Raw genomic sequence first — 27,592 nt, 5'->3', positions numbered from 1 at the left:
TACTCCCCATGTGCTCCCAAAATCATACGGGGCTTTTACAAGTGAGGAAGATGAATTAAGGCAGAGGAAAACGTGGTTGAAAGCTGGGCGGTCTGTATGGTAATATTATTGGATGGCCAAAAGTCCATCAATCTCAAGGAAGCAGCCAGGAGCCCAAGCACAAAACATGCAGCAATCAGAAACGGGCGGGATTAATTGCAAATCAATCAAACTGAGAAGGTGTGAAGTGCAAAACATGGAGAAAAGCGGCAAAAGCCACGGGGTGGAGGGAAAACCATCCCTCCTTCAGCGAGGACGGTGGAGGAAGGTCACCGTCAATGCGGCGTGATTCCCACTGGTGGGCAGCAAGGTGGAAGCAGCCACAGAAAGTCAACGTTGCACCTCGAATGAAGGCAAAATGCCTCAGCTACGGACACTACAGCAACCTGTACTTGCCAATCCTGGACAAAACAACAGGAAAATCAATGCAGGAGCCAAGTGATGTGGAATTAAAAGCTAATACTACTAGTGCTGAGGCTAAAGATACAGCTTTCTGAGGAGATTATAAATGGGGTAAGAATACAACAGACCTTCTGATGGCACCTGGGTTTACATCATGTCACATTTGGGTGTAAAACAAATCAGCAGTACATGGCATGAAGTGAGCAATGGGCTATGTGCTGCAAGACAAAACGCTGTCCTCAATGGGCACCGCTCCGAGCACAGGCAAGAGGCCAGTGGTCCCTGGGATGCATCAGGTAGAGTGTGACCAGCAGATCAAGAGAGATTTATCCTCCCCCTCTGCTCTGCCCTGGTGAGGCCCCATCTGCAGTTCTGTGTCCAGTTCTGGGCTCCCCAGTTGAAGAAGGACAAGGAATCACTGGAGAGAGTCCAGTGGAGGGACACAAAGATGCTGAGGGCTCTGGAGCATCTTTCACATGAGGAGACACTGAGAGAGCTGGGGCTGTTCAGCTGGAGAAGAGAAGCTGAACAGGGATCTGATCGATGGATCAATATCTCAGGGTGGGTGTCAGAGGATGGACCAGACTCTGTTCAGTGGTGCCCAACGCCAGGGTGAGGGGCAACGGGCACAGACTGAAACACAGGAGGCTCCATGTGAACATGAGCAGAAACTTGTTTGCTGGGAGGTGCCAGAGCCTGGCCCAGGCTGCCCAGAGCGGGTGTGGAGTCTCCTGCTCTGAGACATTCAAACCCCCTGGACCCACCTGTGTGATCTGCTCTGTGACCAGGTGAGCAGGGCTGGGCTGGGGATCTACAGAGGTCCCAACCAGGCTGGGATTCTGTGATTCCCACAGGGCTCCTGAAATGGTTGATGTGGGACAGAATTTTTTAATGCTCTGGAATTAAATTTAACATCGGTGTTGCTAAAATTTCCAGGTAACTCACAGAGGGCTGGAGAGCAATGGCCTTTGAAAAAGCCACGAGCACCAGTGGATCCATCACACCATGAGCCACCTGTGCCTGAGCTGAGCAGCTGCAGCCAAGTCAGACATGTCCAGAAACATGGGTGCACCCACAAACAGCACCCTGACACCCACTCCCTGCCCTCAAGGACTTACACAACCTCCAGATACATGTGCCTGAGAAATAAGCAGGTAATTTTCTGCCCGTATGAAGCCGCAGTGAAGCCAGTCCCGGCGTGCTGCAGACACACCGAGCGCCCTTGTTTTTAAAAGGTGATGAGAAAAGCCGGAGAAGGTTCAAAAAAGAGGCACTGAAATGGTTCGAGACTGGGAAAAGAGACACTATGGCTTTACGAGACCAAATAACTTCAATCTGTTTTTCAAGCCAAAAGGAAGACTGAGAGATGATTTGATTGCAGCATATTATCATCTTCATGGGGAGGAAATACTGTCTGGCCTTAATTTGGCAGGGAGGAGTAGAGTACGAGCTCATTGCTGGGAGCTGGAACCAGCTGAAATGAGGCAGAAAACGCAAGCACGGCTGGTGGTCCAATGGAACAGCCACCTCCAAAGGATGCGCTCAGGGACAACAAACCTCTCCAACTCTTCAGAGCCAGAGCATCCGCGTCTGGCTGGCCCCGGGTTCCTGGGCTCGGCACACACGTGCACTGGCCAGACTTGCTGTCCTGAAGCTGTAGGAATATATAAATTACCATAATAGACCAGACCAATGGACTCTGAAAACCTTTGCTCTTCACGCACTCTGACTTTCTGGACCCATCTCTGCCAAGAAAATAAATTCCCGGCTGGGCTGTCTGCTCTTAGGTTGGACCTAAACCTGCAATTACTAACTGAAAGCAATACTATTCTTTTGATATTGCCCCATATGTTCTAAGCCTGAGCAGATACTCAGTGCACAGAAGCCCTGAAAGAACCCTGCCGATCATCTAAAAGACAAAATACACAAAACCATAAAAACCATAGAACTACTGGATTTTTACAACAATCTTCCTACAACTTTACAACAGAGACCTTCTCTGCCTTCGGATGCTTTCTAAGAGAGATGAAGGCAGCAGGCAGATGTTCCCGGGTTACAGAATGGATACAGATGTGCGTGTGTTGGGTGGCGGACCCACAGCACCCCCGTCCAGAACCGGCACAGAGCTCCGTGCAGACCCACGTACCACGCAGACCCACGTACCACGCAGACCCCGGGGAATGGAGCTCAGCGTGGGGAAAAGAAAATCAAGTATAAGCATTAAGTTATTTTTCAGATCATATGTATTTATAAGAATACCTATATATGTAAATGTGTGTGTCTGTATATGCACACACACATACATGTGCATGTATACAAACAAGAAGGGCTGACGCATCTCGGCAGCATCCCCTTGTCGCACCCCGCTCCGACCCCTTTCTGCCACCGCAGCCCCGGGACACATTCTCTGCTGACACCCTGAGGTGTTGGCGTTTTATTGCACAAGCCAGATCCCATTTCACGGCAGCAGGGGCCCCGGTGCCAGAATTGTGTGAGCCAAAATGCGGGAAGCACCATCCCTGAATGCAGGCTTTGCTGCTGACCTGCACCAGCCTGAAACTGGTCCCACACCACCTGAGAGCGGTTTTAGTGACCTTCTTCACAGCTTAGTCTTAGCCACCTTCTTCTGTTTCACTTAAGAAGGAAAAGCTGTGTTTCTCATGTCACTCTTATTATTTCATATCTTGCAGATGTCAAGATCAGCCCAATTTCAACTGCTGAATCTCTCCAGCTCTGTGTCCAGAGGAACATTATGGCTTTGCAAAATACCTTAAAATAAGTGGAATCAAACAGCAACGCAGCCCCAGCCCTGCTTTCCTCACCTCGGACATGCTACACAGGCGACAGGGGAGCCAGGATTACTGCATATGATGCATGAGAGGAGCATCCCCAGCTGCTGAAAACAGCAGGAGAAGGTGATGGACCCCTCCTACCTCCCGTGCATCTGGAGAGTATCTTCTGTGCGCATCTTTACAGCCTCCAAAGGACTGATGGGCAGACTGCACAGAGAAGGTGTCTGAAGACCACACAACAAGATCCTGGCAAGTGATGGGACTGAATCTTAACCATCCTCTTGCCAGCAGTGACAGAGAAAATGGTCCCCAATGGCACAGTGTAGCAGTGACACTGCCCAGTGACAGTTCCTGGAAAATGCACCTGGTGCATTTTCTGAAGGTTACATAACTGGTGCATAACTGAAGGTTACACAGCTTTGGAGAGAGAAGGAGGCAGCGGTGTGGGGAGAGACAGCTCTCCTGGCGAGAGCATAATCCACGGAAGCCACTTTCTTCAGGAAACCCAGTTAGTGCTCCTGTGACTAGAGCAAAACCAGGATCAGCCCAGGCTTGTGTCTGAAGCTCATTTACCCAATTTGCTGAGGTGACGCTGTGCAGACCTGGGTATCACTGTTCCCAGGGTGCAGGAGGGAGCTGGGCTGAAGGAACAAACCTCATGGGACAGCAGAGTTTGAAGCCTCCTGGTTTGACTGGGGGCACAGGACCAACACCACGATGCAAAACAGGAAAGAAAAGGAAATTCCCAACTCTGGCAAACTTCAGGTGGGACCCAGAGGGGTACGTGCACAGCTGCAGCAGAACCGGGTTTCACTCAGAAGACACCATTCACCAGAGACTCCAGCAAGCCGGGAGGGAACACACGTGTGACCCAAAAGATCTGACCCAATGAAGCATCATTTCTTTACCACCCCTCTGGTCCTCAGATGCTGCATCGCTTGCAAGCCCAGAACACCACACTCACTTGGTGCCATGCTGGATTTTGCCTTCCCAGCTTCTGAGCAGCACAAAGAGTTTCCAATTAGAGATGAGAATAAAGCAGTAGCAGATCCAGAACATATTTGTCCAGAAAATCTCCTTCAGAGCCACAGTGGCAGAGAAAACACTGCCTGGTGCAGGGGAGAAATTTGGCCCCGTGTCCAGACCTGGTTCTGCTGTTTCTCCCCTGCTTGCAGCACAACTGCTGGAAAGTGTCAAAACCAGGATGAGTAAACAGTCTTACATCTGGGGGTCCTGGGGACAGCAGGGTGACCATGAGCCAGCACTGGGCCCTTGTGGCCAGGAAGCCAATGGTACCTGGGGTGGGTTAGAAGGGGGTGGTCAGTAGGTCAGAGAGGTTCTCCTGCCCCTCTGCTCTGCCCTGGGGAGACCACACCTGGAATATTGTGTCCAGCTGTGGCCCCTCAGTTCCAGCAGGACAGGGAACTGCTGCAGAGAGTCCAGCGCAGCCACCAAGATGCTGAAGGGAGTGGAGCATCTCCCGTGTGAGGAAAGGCTGAGGGAGCTGGGGCTCTGGAGCTGGACAAGAGGAGACTGAGGGGGGACTCATTCCTGGGGATCAATATGGAAAGGGGGAGTGTCAGGAGGATGGAGCCAGGCTCTTCTGGTGACAACCAGTGGTAGGACAAGGGGCAATGGGTGCAAACTGGAACACAGGAGGTTCCACTTGAATTTGAGAAGCAACTTGTTCCTGGTGAGGGTGGCAGAGCCTGGCCCAGGCTGCCCAGGGGGGTTGTGGAGTCTCCTGTGCAGACATTCCAACCCGCCTGGACACCTTCCTGTGTAACCTCATCTGGGTGTTCCTGCTCCATGGGGGGATTGCACTGGATGAGCTTTCCAGGGCCCTTCAGCCCCTGACATTCTGGGATTCTGTGAGAACAGGAGTGAATCTTCAGTTCTGCAGATCCCAAGGCTGGAAGCAAGTCTTACTCGTTTTGGGTGGGAACGTGCAGAGAGAAGAGGATTAAGCACTTTTGGGTCATCAGCTAAGTCAAGTCTTGGTACTTGGCCCTGGAAGCAGAATCACTCCCCAGCACAAACCATGAGGTGACCACGAGGCACAGAGCTCCCACTGCGCTAACACACAGAGCAGCCCTGTCCTCTGACTCCTGCGGGGCATGCTGGGTGACACACGGGTACCAGGGACATGGGCAGAGCCTCTGCTGGGTGGAGGCAGCAGCGCACAAGGGAGAACCGAGCACGGGTCAGACCCCACTCCTGGGCACCCTGTCGTGGTGGCTCTGGACGCAGTGCCCAGCCTCATGTGAAAAAATGCAGTTTTACGGTGTTCAAGTGTGGCCTTCCAGGGATCAGCTGCAGTTCCCTCTGCAGGTTCAACCTGCATTTAACATCCATGGCATGACACCTCCTGGGAAGAAGACATTCTTCAAACAAATTACTGTTTGCATAGGACAAAAACTTCTTAGAGAAATCTGACCAGAGATTAGGAGAGTGCACAGGTACAACTGGCTTGAACCTGACCTCCTTCCCAGGGTGCATCGAAGTCCTCCATGTCTTTGAGCTTTCCTCCAACCTCCTGCATTGTTTAATGTCTTGTCTTCACTGAGTTGTGGATTCCTTGCTGAGGAGACAGAAGCCTTGGGATCACACACGGCTCACACCATCGCTCAGTGGCATCTGTGGTTGCTCCTACAGGTGAGGTTCTGTTTCACTTTCCAGAACTGACTCTACAGATTTCAAACATTAAAGAGGCAAACAAACATCGCACTTGCATGTATCACTCCTGTGACTAAGTAGGCCACGTAGCCAATTACTGTATTACCAGCTCTGCCATCTCACAATGCTCATTTCAACATTGCCGCCGGCTTTGATCATCAGACTTTCATCTTCCGATGATGTTACGGCCACTTTCATGTCAAATATAAGCATGTGAAGGCAGAAGAGATTTAAGAAGGCCTTGATGAAGACTCTTTGTGAGGAACTGGAAAGGCAGTGTTAAAAATGGGTTCCTGGACCCATTTAGATACAGCTTCCCTTGGTCCTACAGCCATGACAGCTCAGGACAGTACGGGAAACACATAGAGCTGCTGGAGAGGGGCCAGAGGAGCCACAGGAATGACCCGAGGCTGGAACAGCTCTGCTGGAGGACAGGCTGAGAGAGCTGGGGTGTTCAGCTGGAGAAGAGAAGCTCCGGGGAGACCTTAGTGTGGCCTTTCTGGACTTCAAAGGGGCTGAGAAGAAAGATGGGGACAGACATTTTAGCATGGCCTGTTGTGATAGGACAAGGGGTGATGGTTTTAAACTGAAGGAGGGAGATTCAGGCTGGACATGAGGAAGGAATTGTTGGCCCTGAGGGTGGTGAGAGCCTGGCCCAGGTTGGCCAGAGAGGTGGTGGATGAACCATCCCTGGAGACATCCCAGGCCAGGCTGGATGGGGCTCTGAGCAACCTGAGCTGGTGAAGATGTCCCAGCTCATGGCAGGGGGGGAACTGGGGGAGCTGGGAAGGTCCCTTCAACTCAAACCATTCTGTGTTTCTATGATTCTATGAAGGCTCAAAGCTTTAGCACGGACAGATGATGAGGCACAATATGGACAAACGACTATACCAGAAGTACAATTTCGGCTTTAAAGCTCAATAGACTGATGACACCTCACCAGCACCAACGCGAGGAGCAACGCAAGAGCAATGCAAGGAGCTCCTCCAGATGGAAGGACAGAAAGGAGACAACTGACTGTTCACACCAGTCCCTGCACGGTAACACTTGACCCACGGAGCTCACGGCTCCCCCTTCCCACCAGTCTCCTGTGGAAGAAGGAAAGGAGGGGATGGCGGTGCAAACCAAAGAGCTGCAATCTGGTGCTGTTTTCATCTTTGGCGAGAGTTTCTTTCTGGCTGTGATCAGCGGAACCGGCAATGAAAGCAAACGGGGCCCGTCAGCTGCTGCAGCCAGAAGAAACTCGCGTTTGCAGTTTGCTTTTTCTGATCTGGAGTAGCATTCTCATAAATAATGAAAGTGACTAAAAGCTACTTAAAAAACACACACTCCTCCCTTATGAAAGAATGAGGAAAAAAACCCAATTATAAAAGGACATTTCTTCCAGCTAGGAATAATTTGTCATGTAATTCTCTGAAGACAGCAACAGAAACATGCGTGCTCCGTGCTCCCTTTTGAGTGATCTGTGATTGCATATGTACTCAGATGGCTTCTAATGAGGCTATTTTTATAGCACACATCCTGCTGAGCTTCTGGGGAGGGGCGAAGTGAGATCAGTGGAGAATCAGTCTTCAACGTCAGCTCCTGTGGATTTTCTCCTCAAAAAGGAAAAGGAAGCAAATGTGGTGGAGGACACACCGCTCTGAACCAACACCCACACACAAAGCTCTTCTGCCTCACCAGCAAACACGAAGCATCTTCAGATATTTCCTGGACACCACTCAAGCTGGAGGAACCAGCGACAAATCACCAATGACTCGATGGTATCAGTGATGGTGATACCCAAATCCACACGCTCTGTGCCCATTTACACTCCTGAAACACACTCCTGTACAGCCCCTGGGGCGCTCTTCTGGTCTGCGAGGTGCAAGAGCACAGTGATGAGGACCGTGCAGCGGGCACCTGGTGGAACACGCTTTGCAGAGCCCACCGGGACAACATCAGCAGTACGATGTTACAACTCATCTTCTCGGAACCCATGTGCAGCTGGCGCCCTCCACGCCAAAGCAAAAGGCAGCGGTTGTCAGGAAGAAAAGGAAACAAATGATCGAGGAGGCTGAAACTGGGCTCAATTTACAGATGTCTGCCAGGGTTTCAGAAGAACCAGAAGGTTCCTGCCATGACGGGAGCCAAGGGAAGTGGGATGCGCAGAACAGACGTAAATGAATTCGTATTTTACATGGAGATGATGCAAGTGGAAAAAGAAAGATGTAAATTTAAAATCTGCTTGTCTGATAAATCATTTGTGGTGGCCTTCCTCCCCCTTCCCCAGAGGAGCAGGTCAGGAAGCAGAGGACCAGCCTGGTGTCCTGCATCAGAGACGTCTCCTTTGCAGACCTTACCCAGCCAAAAGATTTTGAAGTTCAGGGCTAGAAGACAGAAAAGTCGGGAGCTGTTTTTTCCAGTGTAACAGCTGAGCGCTCCGAGTCTCCATTCCTCCTGCTTCAGTTTTCAGATGAAAGCCAAAGAGACCAAACAGCTTATCCACCCCAACCTCCCAGTCCCTGCACAGAGCTGTTCTTCTCAAAACTACACCTGCAGCTTCGGCCAGTGCCTCTTTTTGAGAGGCTGTCTTGATTTTGATGTGTGAAGAGCTGGAGTAATTATCACAATTCAGGGTTTCTCCTCTAAATAATTATTTTCCCGAAGTGGTGCCACACTTGCTGCGTGGATCCCTGTCTCCAGCCACTGAGCCACAATCACAGAGTCACAGAGTGCCAGCGGTTGAAGGGCCCTGGAAAGCTCATCCAGTGCAATCCCCCCATGGAGCAGGAACACCCAGATGAGGTTACACAGGAAGGTGTCCAGGCGGGTTGGAATGTCTGCACAGAAGGAGACTCCACAACCCCCTGGGCAGCCTGGGCCAGGCTCTGACACCCTCACCAGGAACAAGTTTCTTCTCGGATTTCTGGGGAAAACAAACAATGCAGCATAGTTTTTCCAATTATCTTGGTCTACTGAAGCCCACAACCTTTCCTGACACCAAACAGCGCTTCAGTACGTGTAAGAGGAACTTAATCGTGCGTGCGTTCCTCAAGGGATGCTCGGCAGCTCCAAATCCTTCAAAAAAGGTGAACTACAGGACCAAATCAGGCTGCTTCTCCTCTAGAAATTAAACATTAAAATACAAACCAGAACAACAGTCAAGAGCCACAAAGAATTCCTAAGGTATTAGCAAAACAAATTCCCTTCAGTCCTTATTAGGAATATGTTGAGGATGGTTTGAAGAGGAAAGTCTAACCAAATATATAAAAAAAATTGGCTTATCCAACAAAAAAACAAATGTGCGCCGTTTGCCAAAAGCAAAAGAATTCAGCCAGATAAAAACCGCGACATATAAGTGATGCAGGTTAAAAACGAAATTTAAGATGATAATAGAATAGCTGCCAGCGTCTTTAAATTTTCAAGCGTGGAAATGTCAACAAAGAAATTCAGCGAAAACCAAAGAGAATAGATTAAGGGTTTATTTATATTGGTGAAAGAACCCTATGTTGCTTGATTAAGAAGTGACTGAGGGGGTGACAACTGTCCGCAAATGTCCACAGGCCCCCCAAGATGGTCACTGACCCGCCAGCAGAACCACGGCCCGGCACGAGATGAAGGGGATAAACGAGCAATGGGAAAAGATGGATGGAGAAGGAGACGGGACCTCGGGACTGGGAAGCCCCCCCAGATGAGGGGGAGCAATGCAAACGAGGTGGACAACGTCCTGCTGCTGGAGATATACGTGCGTTTGATGGACACGAGCTATGAGGCGCTGCAGTGTCACCAGAACAAGCCCGAGCTGGCCAGGAGAGGACCTGACCCAAGGAAAATGATGTCCTGGTTACTCGGCTTTGCTGAAGACATTACAGCTACCGCATCGTGGTACTTTATGGCTCCAGAAAGGGACGTTTCTCCACATCGCACCATCAAAGATCTTCAAGGATTTGGCGTTTGGCAAATATGCGTGGATTACACAGAAAACACACCGGTCCCGTGAGAGCCAGGATGAATCTGGGCGCTGTCATCTCTTCACACGTGTACATTCGACCTTTTTTTGTGTTTCAAGGAAACCTGCCTGGGTTTCCCACGTCTTCTGTGCTGGTTGCAGTACAGAACTGAACCATCCGCTTTGTTAAATTGGCCAATGGAGACTTTTTGTGGGGGTTTTGGTTGGTTGGTTTGTTTGGTTTTGAAGATGGCTGGTGAGAGTCCTTCTGAGAGCACCACGGCTTATTAAATACCTTGCCTCGTTATGAACAGTTTTCTCTGCTTCTGACGCAGGATGAGTCCAAAGCTCTTCAAGCTCCAGGAATGAAAATCCCACAGGTGGCCCTTTAAAGAAGGGGGAAACAATTTAAATGGTTTTGCTTCTGAGAAACGCTGAGCGCTTGGTGTGTCCCTCCATGGGGTGTGGAGCCCTCTCCCAAGGTTAGGAGGACCACAATGTCCAGCTTGGGCATGCACAGATGTTGTCCTCCCCAAACGCTGGGGAGCTGGTGGGGACTGGTCAGCTGGGAGACGAGTCTGCAGAAGAACTGGGGCCATCCCAGGGCAGAGCTGCTTGGGAGGACATATCCACAAAGCACAGAGCAAGAACCGTGCGGAGGAAAGGGAAAGATGCCACCACTGAGGCTGGAGAAGGGTGAACTGAGAAGGAGGTAAGTGCAACCACTTCTCCATACCTTCTCCTCCAGCTGGAAAATCTCACCTTTGAAGCTAGAGACTGAAATGATCAGACTACTTAAGCACCACGGCTTGGTCTGGTGTGTTGACACCTCCATGTCCCAGCCTGAAGCACTCGCTGGACAGCTGTGCAGGGCTGTGCCTCCATCCAGGCCAGCACCGCAGAGCCCTCAGACAAGAGAGACACAAGAAGAAAGGCCTTGAGGTGCTGGAGCGAGTGGAGAGAAGGGAACGGAGCTGGTGAGGGGCTGGAGCACAAGTGTGATGGGAGTGGCTGAGGGACCTGGGGGGTTCAGCTGGAGAACAGGAGCTGAGGGGAGACCTTCTGATCTCTGAACTGCCTGAAAGGAGCTTGGAGCCAGGGGGGTCGGGCTCTGCTCCCCAGGAACAAGCACCAGGAGCAGAGGAAACGGCCTCAAGTTGCGCCAGGGGAGGTTGAGGTTGGATGTGGGAACAATTTCTTCCCCAAAGGGCTGTGGGACATTGGAACAGGCTGCCCAGGGCAGTGCTGGAGTCACCAGCCCTGGAGGGTTGGACAGACGGACATGAGGTTCTCAGGACATGAGGTAGTGCCAGATTTAGGTTATGGTTGGACTCAATGATGTTGAGGGCCTCTTCCAGCCAAAACGATTCTGTGATTCTACTCTGCTGGACCTCCACCTCCAGAGACCTCCCACCCCTTCCACGACCTCTACCGCAGTGCTCTTAACACTGCAATAAAGTCGCGACCCATCCGTGTCCTCACAGCCAGCTCACAAACACTTAAAGTCTGGGATTTTCCCTCCGTTTCGGGAGCAGAACACACTCTCCTGCTCAGCTACATCTGTGCTGCGAGCGGGTTCCCGGCTGGTGACAGCCCGGCTGCAGACGGGGCCTGAGCTTCCAGCTGGTGCCGTTCCCTCCGCAAACAGATGCAGCTCCTATAGCAGGGTCTGATTTATTCAGCAGGAGTCTCGCACATTAAGCGTAGTTAAGTCTGAAAACAAATCTAATGACTTTAAAATAAATAGCCAACGGAGGACTTGAAGCTAAAATTCTTCCTTCCTCTGACACCCACCGTATAAACAATAATAATTATATAAAGCCGTGTCTAACACATGACTACACAAGGCTCTGGTGACCAAGAAAAGCACACGCTGCTTGTCAGACATAATTGCACATTTGGTTTTTCAATTATTTCTCATCAAGTTCCAGAGCCCACCATCTGAATGCTGACATTAATTACTGGTAAGTAGTTAGTTTTACAACAGCGTTACGGAGACTCCCAACGATCACACACTCGGGGTCTGCAGCTGCCAGCGCTGTCCCCATGTCCCCCACGTCCCTCCCGGACTGTCACACAGACTCACACCAGCGCCTGACATCGGATCTGCTCCACCTCGTGCAGAAGGGGCTCCAGAAGAAGCTTCGAGAAACTTCCCAGCAGACGGCAGCAGCGTGAGGGAATGTCCCTCATCCACCAGTGCCCGTGTCACCTCCCGATGTCACGTTCCAGTCGCGTCCCCTGCGAGCCGCCTCCAGCGCCCGACTCGGGGCGATGCGCTCACAGCCGAGTGCCCGTCGCGCAGGAGAACGCCCTGCCTTTTATCGGCTTTGAATTCGCTGCCTTTTAATTTTCTCGACTGTCTCTTTTTGTCTTGCGGAAGGAAGAGAGAAGCCTCTGATCTCCCTTTTCTGGAGCGTTCAAAACCACGCGCAGCTTTGTCACGTCGTCTCTTAGTTGTCACCTTCTCCAAGGCAAACAGCCATCCCTCTTCCAGCTCCCCTAAAGGAAAGGGGTTTTTTCTATGCTCCTAGTAACTGTCTTCACTTTTAAAATTTCCCATTAATAAGCATACGGTGAGGTCCAGGAACCACACAGGCGTTAACAAGGTAGGAGAACAGCGAGCGCGTTGTGCCACCGCTCATTCTGAGCTGCAAACAGCTGAGCCGTGTTATTTCAAAGGCAGCAGCCAGGCCCCATCAGAGCCGCGCGGTGAGAAGATCATAAAGAACTTGTGCCTGCAGAGCTTTAAACATTTACTTGAAACAGAATAAAATCAATTCAATACAATAAATAAATAAAAATAGGATCGACCCGATACTACCGTCACCACATCAAGATCAAGCACGCTACAGTAAAGAAAAAAAGTTGCGGAAAGGTAAAGTTGTCCTGGCAACCTGATTTCGTTTGTATTTTTGACTGATATAAATTAATCGTTAAAAGCTTCCTTGATAGTTTGCAATTACTGAGAGTTTCAAGCAGCAACAACTTTGAAAAACATCTACCTTGTATCTCCAGGCCATTAACGGCCTCCCAGATTTCATCAAAGCCAGTTTTCAACCTTCATCACTAACAGAGCTTTCCTGAAATATTACATTTTTTATTGCATTTTATTTTTTTTGTAAACAGACTTGGTCATTTTCCTTTTTCTCGCCATCTTTTGTTCCATCAGGTCGATGCTGAAGTGGATTTTGTTTCCACTCTTCCACAAGAAAAACTGATGGCCAGGCTCACACTTCTTCTCTATGCACATGCAAAATAACAGTGATAATGGAAGTTCTGTCACCCCAATGGGTGCTCAAGTGTCCACCCTGGGGACACCATCGCTCAGGAACAGGTGACACTCAGGTGCTGGGCCCAAGGGCACCTCAGGAGGCCCAGAGGGGACACACCGAGGGTCACCCCACATGGAGAACACGCTCACCCACCTCCTCTGCAAAACGCTCTGGTGAGAGCTACAAAATCGAATGAAAAGCCAGAATAAAGAGTTTGGGAAAGGAAACGATGCCCGGCTCCCTTCCCCTCGCTCCTCGGCCTGCGCCCTTTCAAGGTTTCATCCACGCCAGCTCCCAGTGTCCCAGAACAAGCACTGCTTGACCACTCTCATGAGCCATCCCAAAAATGAGAAAAGATCAATTTTACTCGGTGTAAGACACAAAACGCTGGTGTTGCTGCCAACTGACAAAATCTGTCCACCAACCCCTGCTGAGTCCAACCCAGCGGGCGCCCCAGAAGCGTTCGGTGCTGGGCAGCACCACTGTACCAAAAAGCTGCTGGTAACGAGGGTAACAACCAGTGACAGGACAAGGGGCAGTGGGTGCAAACTGAAACACAGGAGGTGCCACTTAAATTTGAGAAGAAACTTGTTCCTGGTGAGGGTGGCAGAGCCTGGCCCAGGCTGCCCAGGGGGGTTGTGGAGTCTCCTTCTGTGCAGACATTCCAACCCGCCTGGACACCTTCCTGTGTAACCTCATCTGGGTGTTCCTGCTCCATGGGGGGATTGCACTGCATGAGCTTTCCAGGGCCCTTCAACCCCTGACACTCTGGGGTTCTGTGTGATCCCGTGATCCGCGAGCGGTGCAGCCGGGGTGCCGGGCAGGGTCCGGGGCTGTTGCGGGGGGAGCACTCGGTGCATGTCCAGCAGCAGGAGCCGGGGGAGGACCCCGCAGTGCAGCATTGTGGAGATCAGAAAGGAGCAGAGTTTTAATGTGGAAGGATGCGCTTCAACCGACAGATAAAACTTCGGCAGCACCTTCAAGTCTCCAGCGGGAACGGGCACATGGAGAGCGGAGCGACGGTATCGCTGGCAGCGCGAAGGGGAGGATGTGAAATGCTGCTGGAGCTGTGAAGGAGGCAGAGCTGGATGGGATGCAAGGGCGGTGGGTGCCCAGAGAAAAGCCTCGTGCCTCACCAGGGTCTGCTCCACACAGCGCTGGTGGCCCTGTGGCTTCTCCCCCACCATCACAGCTTCACCACTTGTGCCACCGTGGCACTTGCGGGCTGCCCACACCACTGTTCCCCCTCACTGAGGAAGATGACGGAGATGATGGCAGGACAGGGTGCAGCCCCCCATACCACGCTGGCTTTTTTCTTCAGCTCCCAACTGCTGTCTGTCATCCCCTGTCCATGCTGATGCAACCCACAAACATGCCTTGGGTGCTCCAGTGGTCCCCTCAGTGAGCTATGCATCATTCCACCACATGAAAGTACCTCCATGACTTTCTCACCATCTTCTCCAGCTCTCGTGGATGTTTCTATGGTCTGCTGCACCCACTCCCCGTCCTGGGCCACACGCTCCCCTCCATGGTGCATCTGACCACTGCCCCCACTGCCAGCCCGGTATCTCTCATCTCCTACATCTCCACCTATTTTTACTGCAAAACCTTTCTACACCTGGGAGATGAGCTTTTCACATTGCTCAGGATGGCGGAGAACCAGGAACCAGCTTTGAACACACATGGGACCAGGTAAATCCAGGTGTCACCAAAGCCACGCTTTGCTCCTGGCTCTCAAGGAACAAGCGGCAGGATGAAAGGAGATGGCCTCAAGCTGTGCCAGAGAAAGCTCATATTGGGTACTGGGAAAAACTTCATACCAGAAAGGGTTGTCAGGCATCAGAACTGGCTGCGCAGGGCAGTGGTGGAGTCACCATCCCTGGAGGGGTTTAAAAGGTGTTTAGATGAGGCTCTTAGGGACATGGGGTAGTGCAGGAGCTGGGTTGTGGTTGGACTCAATTATCCTGAGGGTCTCTTCCAACCAAAGTGATTCTATGATTGCATGAGCAGAGAAAGCCCAGATAAAAGGAATTTGTGCCTGGCCAAGGAAGGAAAGCTGCCCCTTCTTCCACACTTTCCCAGCTCTGGACTGACTTCACCAGCTACAGACGCTGGACAGTGGATGCCGCAGGATACTTTTCAGCAGGTCCGCACAATCACTGGAGGCACCCACGTGAGTATCACCCACCTACCACAGACACGCAGCCACCCCGGGCAGGGGGGAGGCCACCACACACCCAACGCTTTTGGGTTTTCAGAGCTGCTTTGGTAACCCCAGCACTGGTGCAGCTCAACCACAGCAATGCCAGGGCTGGGCACTCCCCATTGCCCACTTGGGCCAGGCTGCTGGCTGCTGCTCTGGGCACGGACAGCGACCAAGAAGCAGCATCTTCAGAGCTTCCAGCACGCCCAGCGAGGGAAGATGCCCCACAGCATCAGCAGGAGATGAGAGGCCACAGGGCCTGCAGACCAAGCCCACCACCTCTGCTTTGTGACAGGCGTTCCTATCGCTGCTCGTGCCCAGGCTGTGTCCCTCCCACCAGGACACACCGGCCAGGGGCTGCCACTCGCCCCGGGCACCGTGCCCACCACCACACACACCGGGGGTGGCAGCGGCCTCGACACCACCTGGAGCAGAGTCCCCTGGGTGGGACCTGGGACATCCCACACCCCATGGGAGCTGCAGAGACACCCCTTAGCAAGACCAGAGAGCACTGAGGTGGTGGGACACCCCCTCGCACCCAACCATGGCCCAAGGTCTCATCCAAGAACCTCATCCCGTAACAGGTCTTCCCACCACAGCGCGGGCCCAGGCTGGGGGGACTCAGCCGTACCACCCTGCACTGCATGCAGACCAAAGCCCAAAATAATCCTTCTTGCATCCATTTTCCTAGCAAAATCCAAACATGGGTGTCTAGATGCTGCACCCAACAGCTCCCAACTCATCCCTCTCATGCGGTCGCCCTTCACCACCCATCTCCAAGATGAAGAGCACCCGAGCGGAGCCACATCTGCCTCCCTCATCCCACCCCAGCAGAGAAAACCATCCACCTACCTGCTGGACGAGCTCCTCCGCCCACTGCTGTTGCTCTCGTCAGCCTAAGGGGGCAAAAGACATCAAAAAAAAGGGCTTTTAGGTTAAGAAAGGCAAGTCTGCCGTCCAAGCTCTTCCTGAACCCCAAAACCGGGGTTTGCCACTCTGAGTTCCACACGTGCCCGCGCTCAGCGCCCATGGGACACTTGGGAACGCCAAGCAGAGGTTTGCGGGACACGGCCCCACGGCAGAGGTGACATTATGAGCCAATTCCCTCCGGTTGCTCCCGCGCCATTTATTTTATTTACCAAATTTTAAGTGACGATCCCCCCTTTGCAAAAATAGGCAAATTTGCAGGAGGGAAATAAGGCAGAAATAGGCAAATTCAACACTGCGCCCAAGGTGAGATGGATTGGAGGGGCGGGTCCATCGCACCTCCCTTCGTTAGCGATGAATTGCCTAATTGAGCCCCTCCAGGCCGGTAGAAGGGGCTGAGCAGAGAGTAACCAGCATGTCGTCCTTTGCGCCTCCCTCCCCCGGCTCTCTGATCAGACGCTGCCTTGAAAAGCCAATATTATTCCAAACTCCGAAATTTTATTTCTGAATTTGTACAAATACAAGTGCAAAGCCATTAGCCGCATTTCACATTTTGCGCAAACGGCAGAAACAGGCGCTTCGTGTGCAGCGGGATGGGGGCTGGCCAACGATTTCGAGAAAATAAACCCTTTTTTAATTTAAATGCTAATGCACTGAATTAAAATTTAATAACTGAGGAAATTGAAAAGCCGAGCAGGAATATTGGAAATAAATCCAAGCAGAAACAGCTGAAATTAAAAATTCTAGAGAGTGGGAGGATAGCAGCTAAGCTGTCTGATATGATTGCATTTTATTTTTCAGAACGAAGGGGGGAAGGAAAGGAAAACTCCTCTCTTTGGCTGGCTGGAGGGCAGTAAATGGAGAGCGCTGTGATTTATTGCTCAATTTTCCTGAGGGAAAAAGGCTTGCTTTCATGCTGAAATATTTCATAAATTTCAAGCCGGCATAAATTCTTAATTTAAAAGTTATGGAGGTCACGTTTAGTGCAATTCGGAAATCTTAAAGGAATAGCAACCAAAAATTGCAATTTGAGGTTGGTTTGTTTTAATTCTCGCTGTAAAATTTTGTTGGAAGGGATCGTGCGGGTTCCGCGCGGCAGAAACGCGGCCTGGCCTGCGAAGGTTGGAGAAATCCACTGGAAACGAAGAGATCGAAACCTAATTTTGATTACAAAAAGGTATTTTTTAGTTATTATTGTTGGCCACTTGAGGAATTTCTGTTCAAAAATGTCCTCCCTCCACTGGCCGGGAAGAGCCAGGAGGGAGGAGCTGACGATGTAATTGCTGCTGTTAGATCTCCGATCTTTTGTGAGCACTGATATGTTCATTTGTTATACAGCTGTTCGGTGCAGAAAGGATGGCGGAGCACCCGTAATTCAAACAATCAATCAAACATTAATGATTTGTCATGCTTGCACAATGGGGAAAAATAAAAAAAGGGTGAGCTGGATGGGTTCCTGCAATGGGTAGAAACTGGTAGATTGTTCAAAGCTTCGGGGCATTTTCTAGAGGATCAGAGATATGTGCAGGGAAAAATAGAAAAGAGAAAAAAAGAAGAAGAAAGAGGAAAGAAGAAAGAACAAAGAAAAAAGAAGGAAAGAAGGGAAGGGAAGGGAAGGGAAGGGAAGGGAAGGGAAGGGAAGGGAAGGGAAGGGAAGGGAAGGGAAGGGAAGGGAAGGGAAGGGAAGGGAAGGGAAGGGAAGGGAAGGGAAGGGAAGGGAAGGGAAGGGAAGGGAAGGGAAGGGAAGGGAAGGGAAGGGAAGGGAAGGGAAGGGAAGGGAAGGGAAGGGAAGGGAAGGGAAGGGAAGGGAAGGGAAGGGAAGGGAAGGGAAGGGAAGGGAAGGGAAGGGAAGGGAAGGGAAGCAGGCTACTCAAAGACCTTTCTGCACAACCCAACCTCTCAGGTCCCCCTGTGAGCCACATTCCCAACCGCGGGGACATCGCCCGGGCTCCTGAAATCATAATTCCACATGAAAAACACCCACTGAAGAGAAAAGAACAGGTCACCTGGACAAGTGCTCATGAAAGCCGCAAAACAGAGAAGGCAAAACTAAACGCACAACGTTTGTACCATCTGCGGACCCACTCCCGCCACAGCACAAAGTCCTACCTAAATATTACCAAAAATTAAAATACTTCCATTTGGGAAGCACGTAGCCAATCTCAACTCTGGAAAACTGTCTGAGATTGCAGAGTAATTCATCATCCAAGAATTTCTTTAGATATAAGAAGCAAGAATTTCTTTAGGTGTAACTTCATTTGGGGAACGCATTGTGCAGGGACCGTGACACCGTGTGTTATTCCTGGTAACACACAGGCGGTAGCTGGAGCCTCCGCTGTGATTTACCACGGGGCTGAGGCAGCTATTCCTCTGCGAGGATCACGCATGTCAATCATTTTATGTTCCTTTTCGTATTTGTATTTGGAGTTGAGTGGATGAATTGCTGGCAATAAATGACATGGTGAGACCACACCTGGAATCTTGTGTCCAGTTGTGGCCCCTCAGTTCCAGAAGGACAGGGAACTGCTGGAGAGAGTCCAGCGCAGCCACCAAGATGCTGGAGGGAGTGGAGCATCTCCTGTGTGAGGAAAGGCTGAGGGAGCTGGGGCTCTGGAGCTGGACAAGAGGACACTGAGGGGGGACTCATTCATGGGGATCAATATGGAAAGGGGGAGTGTCAGGAGGATGGAGCCAGGCTCTTCTGGTGACAACCAGTGATAGGACAAGGGGCAATGGGTGCAAACTGGAACACAGGAGGTTCCACCTGAATTTGACAAGAAACTGGGCAGAGCTGGTGCAGTTGGTTTTGGTTGATCCAAGCCCATGGCTGACTTCTTTGTTTGGATCCATAGGCCTAAACATCAAGCCAAGTCTAAATAAACTCAGATCAAGCTGTCTTAAAGGTTCCTGGCTGCTTCAACAAGCCCATCCGCACCAAACTGCCACCGGTAGACACCTTCACACACGCTCCGCTTCCGAAACACACAATGAACCGGCCAATTTTCTGTGCCAGCAATTTGTCAGGGTTGCAAACTCTCTAGGAAGAGCTCAGCTCAGCACTTCTGCAGCATCAAGCACAGCAAATCCCGGCCCATCCTAAGGCTGCAAGATGGTTTAATCATAAATCACCAGCACTTGCACTACTTTGGACCATGGAGTGTCCAGCCGAGAAGTGGGAAGATCATTTCCTCTGATGATACACGGGAAGTGAACGTGAAAAAGTGTAATAAAGAAGCACTGTGGTGTTCTCCTCAAACTTTGCAAAATAAACACAACTACATACTTAAAAAAACCCCAAATTATTGCAGGAAAGCGTGTATAAGTTGACCGATGTCACAGAATCCCAGAATCCCGGAATGTCAGGAGTTGGAAGGGACCTGGAAAGCTCATCCAGTGCAGTCCCCCCATGGAGCAGGAACACCCAGATGAGGTTACACAGGAAGGTGTCCAGGCGGGTTGGAATGTCTGCACAGAAGGAGATTCCACAACCTCCCTGGGCAGCCTGGGCCAGGCTCTGCCACCCTCACCAGGAACAAGTTTCTTCTCATATTTAAGTGGAACCTCCTGTGTTCCAGTTTGCACCCATTACCCCTTGTCCTGTCACTGGTTGTCACCAGAAGAGCCTGGCTCCATCCTCCTGACACTCCCCCTTTCCATCTTGATCCCCAGGAATGAGTCCCCCCTCAGTCTCCTCTTGTCCAGCTCCAGAGCCCCAGCTCCCTCAGCCTTTCCTCACACGGGAGATGCTCCACTCCCTTCAGCATCTTCATTGCCCTGTGCTGGACTCTCAGCGATGTGAGCTGTTTGATGTTCCTCAGCTCTCCAGGTCCACCATGGCATGACGCTCAGAGCCTCGTTAGGTGGTTCCGACCCTCAGTAATTGTAAAGCAAATCTCAAAATAACCTCAACACCAAAGATCCGCGGACTCAAATGGATGGATGTGCACATGGCGTCCACCAGCCCCCCAACCCAAAGGTGACCTCCTCTCTCCTCCTCCTCCTCCCCACCTTCAGCACAGGGAAAACCAGGAGATGCATGCACATAATTTCTAAAAATCTGGCTGAAAGAAGCTTTTTCTCCTTTTATTTTGCAGTAAGCCCATTTGGAACCAAACGTGAAGGGATGATGCCTTTTGCAGACCATGCTATTAATCCATTTAAAATAAAACATTGCATTTAAATCCTAAAAAGTGGTATTTAAAGCCTACAAATACCCTAAGCAAGCCCAAGTGGTGAATCCTGGAAATAACCATTTGACCACCAGCAACCAGAATGTGCCAAAAATGGTCAGAGCAGCTTTTGACAAAGTAGCGTCTTTGGGAAGGGCAGAGAAATCTCCTGCACACCAGTTTACCCAGGTAATTTAATTCAGCGACTTAATTGATAATTGAGAAAGCAGAGGAGCAGAGGTTGTGTCCTCCCACCAGTCAGCGACCAGGGCCCCAAAACACGGGCAGGATAATTACTCACACAATCTCTCATGTAAAAGTATTTACAATTCAAAATATGATTCCCCAGAGCTGCTTTTGTACGTATCAGGTATGTTTAAAGTAGTTATGTTTAACTAGAGCTAATAAATATCTATTAAATTAAAATGCACTAAAGCAGAATGTGGTTTCTGGCCATATGCTCAAGTTGTAAGTGAAAAGTAAATCATGTGATAAATAAGAAATGTATCAGTCAACATCTTCTAACAGGATAAAGTGTCAAAAATTAGGAGTCCAAGCAGATGTATAACTGACCCGAGAAACGCATGTTTATAGAAAGGGCTACACTACATTAGGAGAAAACCCGCAATATTTTAACAGTTACTGCAAAACAACAAAATAACTCAAGCCCATGAAAACGTTAAACGAGATTTTGAAGGATTTAAGCACGGGCTTTCCGCCTGATCACTTAAACGATGATTAAAATCGATCATTTAAATCACTCAGATTTGCATCCGCGTAGGCCGCACTCAGACCCACTCGCACAGGCGGGACACCCAGCGTGGGACGGGGGGCCAGGACCCCCCATGTGCCCCACCAAAGCCCTCCCCAAGGGGAAAACACCTTTAAATCCATGTATTTATTTGTAGACAACCATGATTTCCCTCCGAACTTCACCCTGGCTCTGCCGAGGGGAGATGCCCCTAAACCTGCCCGGGGTTCGCAGGGGGAGCAGAAGCCGCTCACTCCAGCTCCTCTCCCAGAGCAGGGAAAGTCACCTTTAACTCTCCAGATGCTTTGTAAAGGGCTAAATTACTTGTTTTACCTGCGAAAAACAAAACCCAAAGCCCCACAACGTACTTTTCCCAAAGACAGCTGAATAATTGTGGGCGAAACACAAAAACACACACGTGGTTTAGAAAGGAGCCACGGGCACCCAGCGTGGAAAATTTCACCCCAAATGATTAATATCTGGCAACGGGAGAAGCAACTGAAAACAGGTCTCACAAAGGAATGCGCCGTAAAAATAACTGCAGGCCTGCCTACCTGCGCTGTCTGTTATTATTCACTTCAGAGCGAGAGAAAATGCAGGAAGTGCCTTTTTTTTCCTCTCCTTTTTTTTTTTAAAACAAAGGCCAAGACATTGGCCGTTTCCTATTTAATCTTCATTAAATAGGAGAAAAAAACAATCCCGCATCGCACCAAAACACCTGCAGAGCAACAGGACCCACAAATACACCCGTGTCGCTTCTTCTTCTGGATCTTTGTTTCCTCCTGCCCACACAGCAGTGCCGACGAAACCCAAACTCCCAACTTGCATGGCACCGCGGTCCCTTGTATCACCCTCCATTGTCCTTCTGACCCCCCAAAGCTCAGCGATGTCCCCCAAAGTTTATAAAGAGCCAAAGGGTGAACTGAGCAGGACGCGTGTTGGGCGCATCCTGGAATCTGGGCATCCCCTGCACGAAGGCAAATGATCCTTGGTGCTCCAGGCTGGGCCCATCCTCACCCTTTGCAGATCCCTCCAAAAGGGATCAATTTTCCACCAGGGAACAAGTTCATTCCTTGGGCTGGAGGAATGCGCTGCCTATTTCCTCAGCTGCAGCTTCCCCTCAAGAAACAACCAAAATAAGAATAATAAAAGAGAAATCTGCAGGGAGGAAATATGAGCTCTACCCAAAGCGTCTTCTGTGGTCCCAGGGCAGCACTGAGCCCCGGGAGTGAGGGTCCTTCACCCATCTATGTCTGTAAAACCCCCCGTCCCGTGGGGCAACATGGCCAAGATGCACATTGGGGATGCTGGTAGCAATTGGAAAGAATAGTAGTGTCAAAATTATTCGTGAGCATCCAGGGGAATATCACCCTTTTGCGCAGCCATGGGAAAAAGACAGCACGCAGATGGGCTGAGGTCCACGCTTCTTCAGGAAAACCCAATATTAAAAACTAAACCCCTGAGATTCTGAACCCTTTGAGATGAGAACAGCAGGAGCGTTTTCTACTTGAGGTCATCAGAATAAAAAGGCAGTGACTCCAACCCCAGCCGCAGACACTCAGCTCCTGCCATGCCAAGGATGAGCTCTCCAGCAGCGAGAAGGATGACGGAGGTGCTGATGATGGGAATAAACCAAACCTGCCAGAGACGCGCACAGGTGACGCCCAACACCTCCAGTGCTGGAGCACAGGGACATGGGAGACACAGTGGTACCAAAAACCCACGGACCACCCATTGGTATGAGGAGCAATGATCTCGTTTGGGTTCTAACGCCACATACAGAAAAGTGTCCAGTGTAAGAGGAAGGTGCTCATTGCTCTCAGGCATATCTATTATTTAAACTCAGCTTTAGAAATACTTGTTTTGATGTTGAGATTCTCCAGGTTCACTCATGGGAAGGTGCCAAGGTGACTGTGACCAACAGGGACGTGGCCCAAGCTGGACAGATGGAGCATCCCGATGCTCAGCACCTGGGGACACAGGGAGCCCGTCACCCCCAGGGCTGCTCTACATCCTGAGTTTGGAGCATGCTTGAGCAGACCCAAATTCACGAGGTTCACTGAGCAGCCACCTCACCCACCACATTTGCTCATGCAAATAAACGCCTGTTGGAGATGGCTACCCAACATAAAAAGAAATCAGAGTGGTTTGGGAATACAGCACCATCTAAGCTTGGCCAGGCCCCTGGCCATGTCCCCATCTTGCTGGTGGCCAAGGAGCACACACATCAAGGAAGACCTCAAGCCAGCAAAAACCACCACCAAAGGCAATGGTACTGCAGGATGGCCAGGCTCACAAGGACACCCATGACAGCAGCAGAAGAGATGCACTCGCCCCCCATCCGGCTGTCCCCATTGCAGCGGGGTCTCCTCTGGTCCCACCACTGAGGTGTGTGGTGACCCACCTCTCCCAGTGTCTGTCCCACGGTACCAGGGATAACTAATGACTGACAAGATTTCTCACCGCTCATCTTCTTGCAGCTTCCCAGTCGCCTCCAAGCCACTAGGTGCCTCCCAAATGCTAATTAGTAACAAACACTGATGACAAAACCAGCTAGGAGGTCAATCAGCCCAACGCAAAGGTCGGGGCTTCGCTGCAAAAGCCGAGATGGGAGGGATCCTCTCCACTCCTGGAGTTTCATTTCACCCAGGGGCCCTCTCCACACTGATCTTAATTCTCTGTGTATTGGCAGGAGAATTATTTTTCTTTTAACTTCTTTCTTTTATTTTTTCCCCCCATCTTTTTTTCCACCCCATTGTTTCATCTTGCAAATGGCTGCACTGGGTTTGCTCAAACTTCCACCCAAATCCTCATCTTGGGCAGAGAAAGTTGCAGCACAGAGGTGAACACTGTAAGTAGGCAAATAATAATAATGATAAGAAAAAATCACAATTAAAATCTAGAAGTTTTTCTCATTCAGTTCCATTGTGTTTAGTTCTTGCCTACTGTTTTATTATCTTCCCATTTTATAATCTTAATTTAATAACCTGGGTGTGTTGCATGCATCTGCCCAATATTGGAGCTGGCTCAGTAACTCACAAATACAAGTTCTTCTACAAAGTTTGAAACTAAAAAGGTCAAATCCATGATGGAAAAAGCATCCGCGGGGTTTTGCTAAGAGGTGCAAACACCAAACGTGGTGAGGTAGCGAAAAATCCCAGCACAAAAGCAGCCCCGGCTCGGCTGGGTGCTGCATGTTTTGAAATGGGAAAAATCTGCGTGCAAAGGACCCAAGGTTCCCGTGTCACCAACCACCCACCGCGGCTCCCGATGCTTCAGAAAGTCGGAGACGTGTTAAAGTGACAACCAATGATAGGACAAGGGACAGTGGGTACAAACTGGAACACAAGAGGTTCCATTTAAATTTGGGAAGAAACTTGTTCCTGGTGAGGGTGTCAGAGCCTGGCCCAGGCTGCCCAGGGAGGTTGTGGAGTCTCCTTCTGTGCAGACATTCCAACCCGCCTGGACACCTTCCTGTGTAACCTCATCTGGGTGTTCCTGCTCCATGGGGGGATTGCACTGGATGAGCTTTCCAGGGCCCTTCAGCCCCTGACATTCTGGGATTCTGTGGTTCAATAAGGGCTGCAAGCAGCTGCCCTTGAATCAAGGCAATATTCACATGAGTAATTTTATGAACTTGCTAAAAGCACTGTCAGAATCTGTGCTTTGAATTGCAATTTTTCTCTCGTGGCAGCCCAAGGAAATCCAAGTAGCACTTGCCAGCACTTTCCCAAAGAAAGAGAACATAAAATTTAACTTAAAACTACAAATGTTCAGACAAATATTTAAAATCTTCAACCTGACATACCTTTTATTTTTCTCCAAAACGGTCATGAAATTAAAATTATGAATTAAATCAATGTAGTAAATTGGGCTGCATTTACAGAGTTACTCCTTGATTACAAACAACTGAAAAATAATCAAAATGTTTTCTCCAGCTCCTGTTGCTCAGTGCTCTTCTCACTCCATTCTTTATGAGGAAAATAATCAAATGGAGGGTGAAGAGGACAAAAGGCATTACTGATTACTTCTGAACTCTCCCAAGAGCTGGAAAATAAGAGTGACCAGGCAAAACAACACCATTATCTGCATCAAGCAGTTGTTTACAGATGGTATGAGTTTCCCAGCAGAAGAAACAGCTGGAAATATTTTTAAAGAATAAATGTATATGAAATGAAACCTTAGAGGGGGAGGAGGGGATGATTATTTTCTACTTGGGGGGAAGAAGAGGGGAGAAGGAGCCACGCGACAGCACTGCAGAAATCCACCCGTTTCTCCAGGTTTCCAGTTTCACAGGAAACTCTCAGGAAATCAAGTTTTTAAAGATCCCTTTATAGGCACTTTTCCAACTTGATAAAACAAGCGTATCTCACCAGCTACAAGTGCGCACAGCGTGGAAAATAAAAGGGACTTATTTATACATGGAATCCCACATGTTTTACTACAGAAGTGCCACCAGACACCTTTTGTCCAGGCGTTTGTGAGCAGACACATCTCCTGGCTGTGACCGTGTCCCACTGCAGGTGTCGCGTCATGGCAGGACCCACCTGGAGCCACCACCCACCCACAGAGGTCCAGCCCGTCCCCACCAGTGGCCAACGCAATGTGGTGGGAAAGACCTGAATGCTGAGTTTAAGATGAACCACCTCGCTGGAGCACTCAGCTGATGGGAGGCAACCTGAGAAACCATCCCAGCTCCACTGCACGTGGAAGAACTCGGTAGAAGTTGACCAGGAACAGTTTAATCTATCCCAAAATGAGCCTCTGTGCATCCTCCCACTCTGTTCCGCCCCAGTGAGGCCCCATCTGCAGTTCTGTGTCCAGTTCTGGGCTCCCCAGTTGAAGAAGGACAAGGAATTACTGGAGAGAGTCCAGTGGAGGGACACAAAGATGCTGAGGGCTCTGGAGCATCTTTCACATGAGGAGACACTGAGAGAGCTGGGGCTGTTCAGCTGGAGAAGAGAAGCTGAGAGGGATCTGATCAATGGATCAATATCTCAGGGTGGGTGTCAGGGGACGGACCAGACTCTGTTCAGTGGTGCCCAACGCCAGGGTGAGGGGCAACGGGCACAGACTGAAACACAGGAGGCTCCATCTGAACATGAGCAGAAACTTGTTTGCTGGGAGGTGCCAGAGCCTGGCCCAGGCTGCCCAGAGCGGGTGTGGAGTCTCCTGCTCTGAGACATTCAAACCCCCTGGGCACCTTCCTGTGCAATCTACTCTAGGTGTAACTGCTTTAGAAATTGGGTTGGGCTGGATGATCTCCAGAGGTCCCTTCAACCCCAACCAGGCTGGGACTCTGTGATCCTGTGACAGCAAGCGCAGGGGTTTGCAGTGGTTGGAAAGGTGTTGGGGAGCACAGCCTCCCCAGCAGGTCTGACCTGGAGGTGGTGGCTGGAGCTCGGCATGCTTGGGCTGAAGTGCAGACCAGCCAGGAGACCCCCCAGGCTCTCAGAGAGCAGGATGTCCAAATCTGAACCCACCTGCAGGAGAAACACTGCGACACAGACACTCAGAGCATTTCTGTCATCGCCACAGTAAAGCAGGACAAGTACCTGAGAGCAGGATGCCCCAGCAGCCACAGGCCCACCTGTATCCCCAGGATTTGTAGACGCTCAAATCCTGCTCTCTGAGCATTAAAAAGGATGCTGGGAAAGACGGAGCCCAGCCTGGATCTAGAGCAAAAACCATCTCCAAAGTGGGGACCTCCCATCTGGCCACGAATCCTCCAAGTCCCATCGCTGTCACCAGCGTGAGGACAGCGACTGACACGGATCACCCTGCTGGTCCCTCCACGAAGCCCCAACCCAAGATGTGCGGAAAAACTAAGAACAAAAGCAAAACCGATTCATGTCAAGAACATCCTCGGAGGCCCATGCACGCCGCTGGGACAACCACCGGCACAGAGTCCGGGCTGTCAGGGCCACGAAGGAGCCCGGTGATGAGGCACTTCTTGGAAGAAGCTTTCATAAGATGAAAACTTTGCCCTTTAAATGTGCAGAGGCTGTGAAACACGTCCCAGAGGAGCTGCTCCAGCTCATGGGTAAGTCAACTGTGTTTCAGTGGGAGCAACGTGATCTCTGGGCAGAATTGTACATTTTGGAGTTGGTTTTATCTATTTTTTCTTGGTAAATTTTGGAGAATGCTTTGGGTGTCTCCATAATGAACAATGTGGCGTGGACGCAAAGTTCTGATGATGTTCAGCTTAAATCTGAGGTACATGATGAAAAATTAAACGTTTGCCAAACACACAATAATCCAAGGCAGAAAAATAGTGTGTAGAATTTAGAAAAATGCATAGTTTGATAAATATCGGTGAGATGGTGTCAGGACCATAAGGACCATAAGGACCAGCGTCGGCCAAGTGTCCCTTACAATGCTGGTACCCAAGACTACACGACATCCTTTCCCCATAGGGAGAGTTTTC

At 50.3% G+C, this 27,592-nt stretch overlaps 1 protein-coding gene across 26 annotated transcripts in view; it reads right to left on the bottom strand.

Annotated features, from left to right (window-relative positions):
- ZNF618 (zinc finger protein 618) overlaps positions 1-27,592 on the bottom strand; it is a 170,078-nt gene that overhangs the window by 80,080 nt on the left and 62,406 nt on the right. For 25 of the 26 annotated variants that reach the window (XM_065036115.1, XM_065036131.1, XM_065036134.1 and 22 more), the window contains exon 2: positions 16,171-16,214. The exons of the other annotated variant lie outside the window; for it this stretch is intronic. In XM_065036115.1, the coding sequence (XP_064892187.1) occupies positions 16,171-16,214 (44 nt within the window). The remainder of the gene's footprint in view (positions 1-16,170; positions 16,215-27,592) is intronic. 26 annotated transcript variants of the gene reach the window in all.

This window comes from Columba livia, chromosome 19, assembly GCF_036013475.1.
Source record: "Columba livia isolate bColLiv1 breed racing homer chromosome 19, bColLiv1.pat.W.v2, whole genome shotgun sequence".
NCBI classification, from domain to species: Eukaryota; Metazoa; Chordata; class Aves; order Columbiformes; family Columbidae; genus Columba; species Columba livia.
The sequence above is the reverse complement of the archived record's forward strand: the minus strand, read 5'-3'. Positions and strand labels throughout refer to the sequence as shown.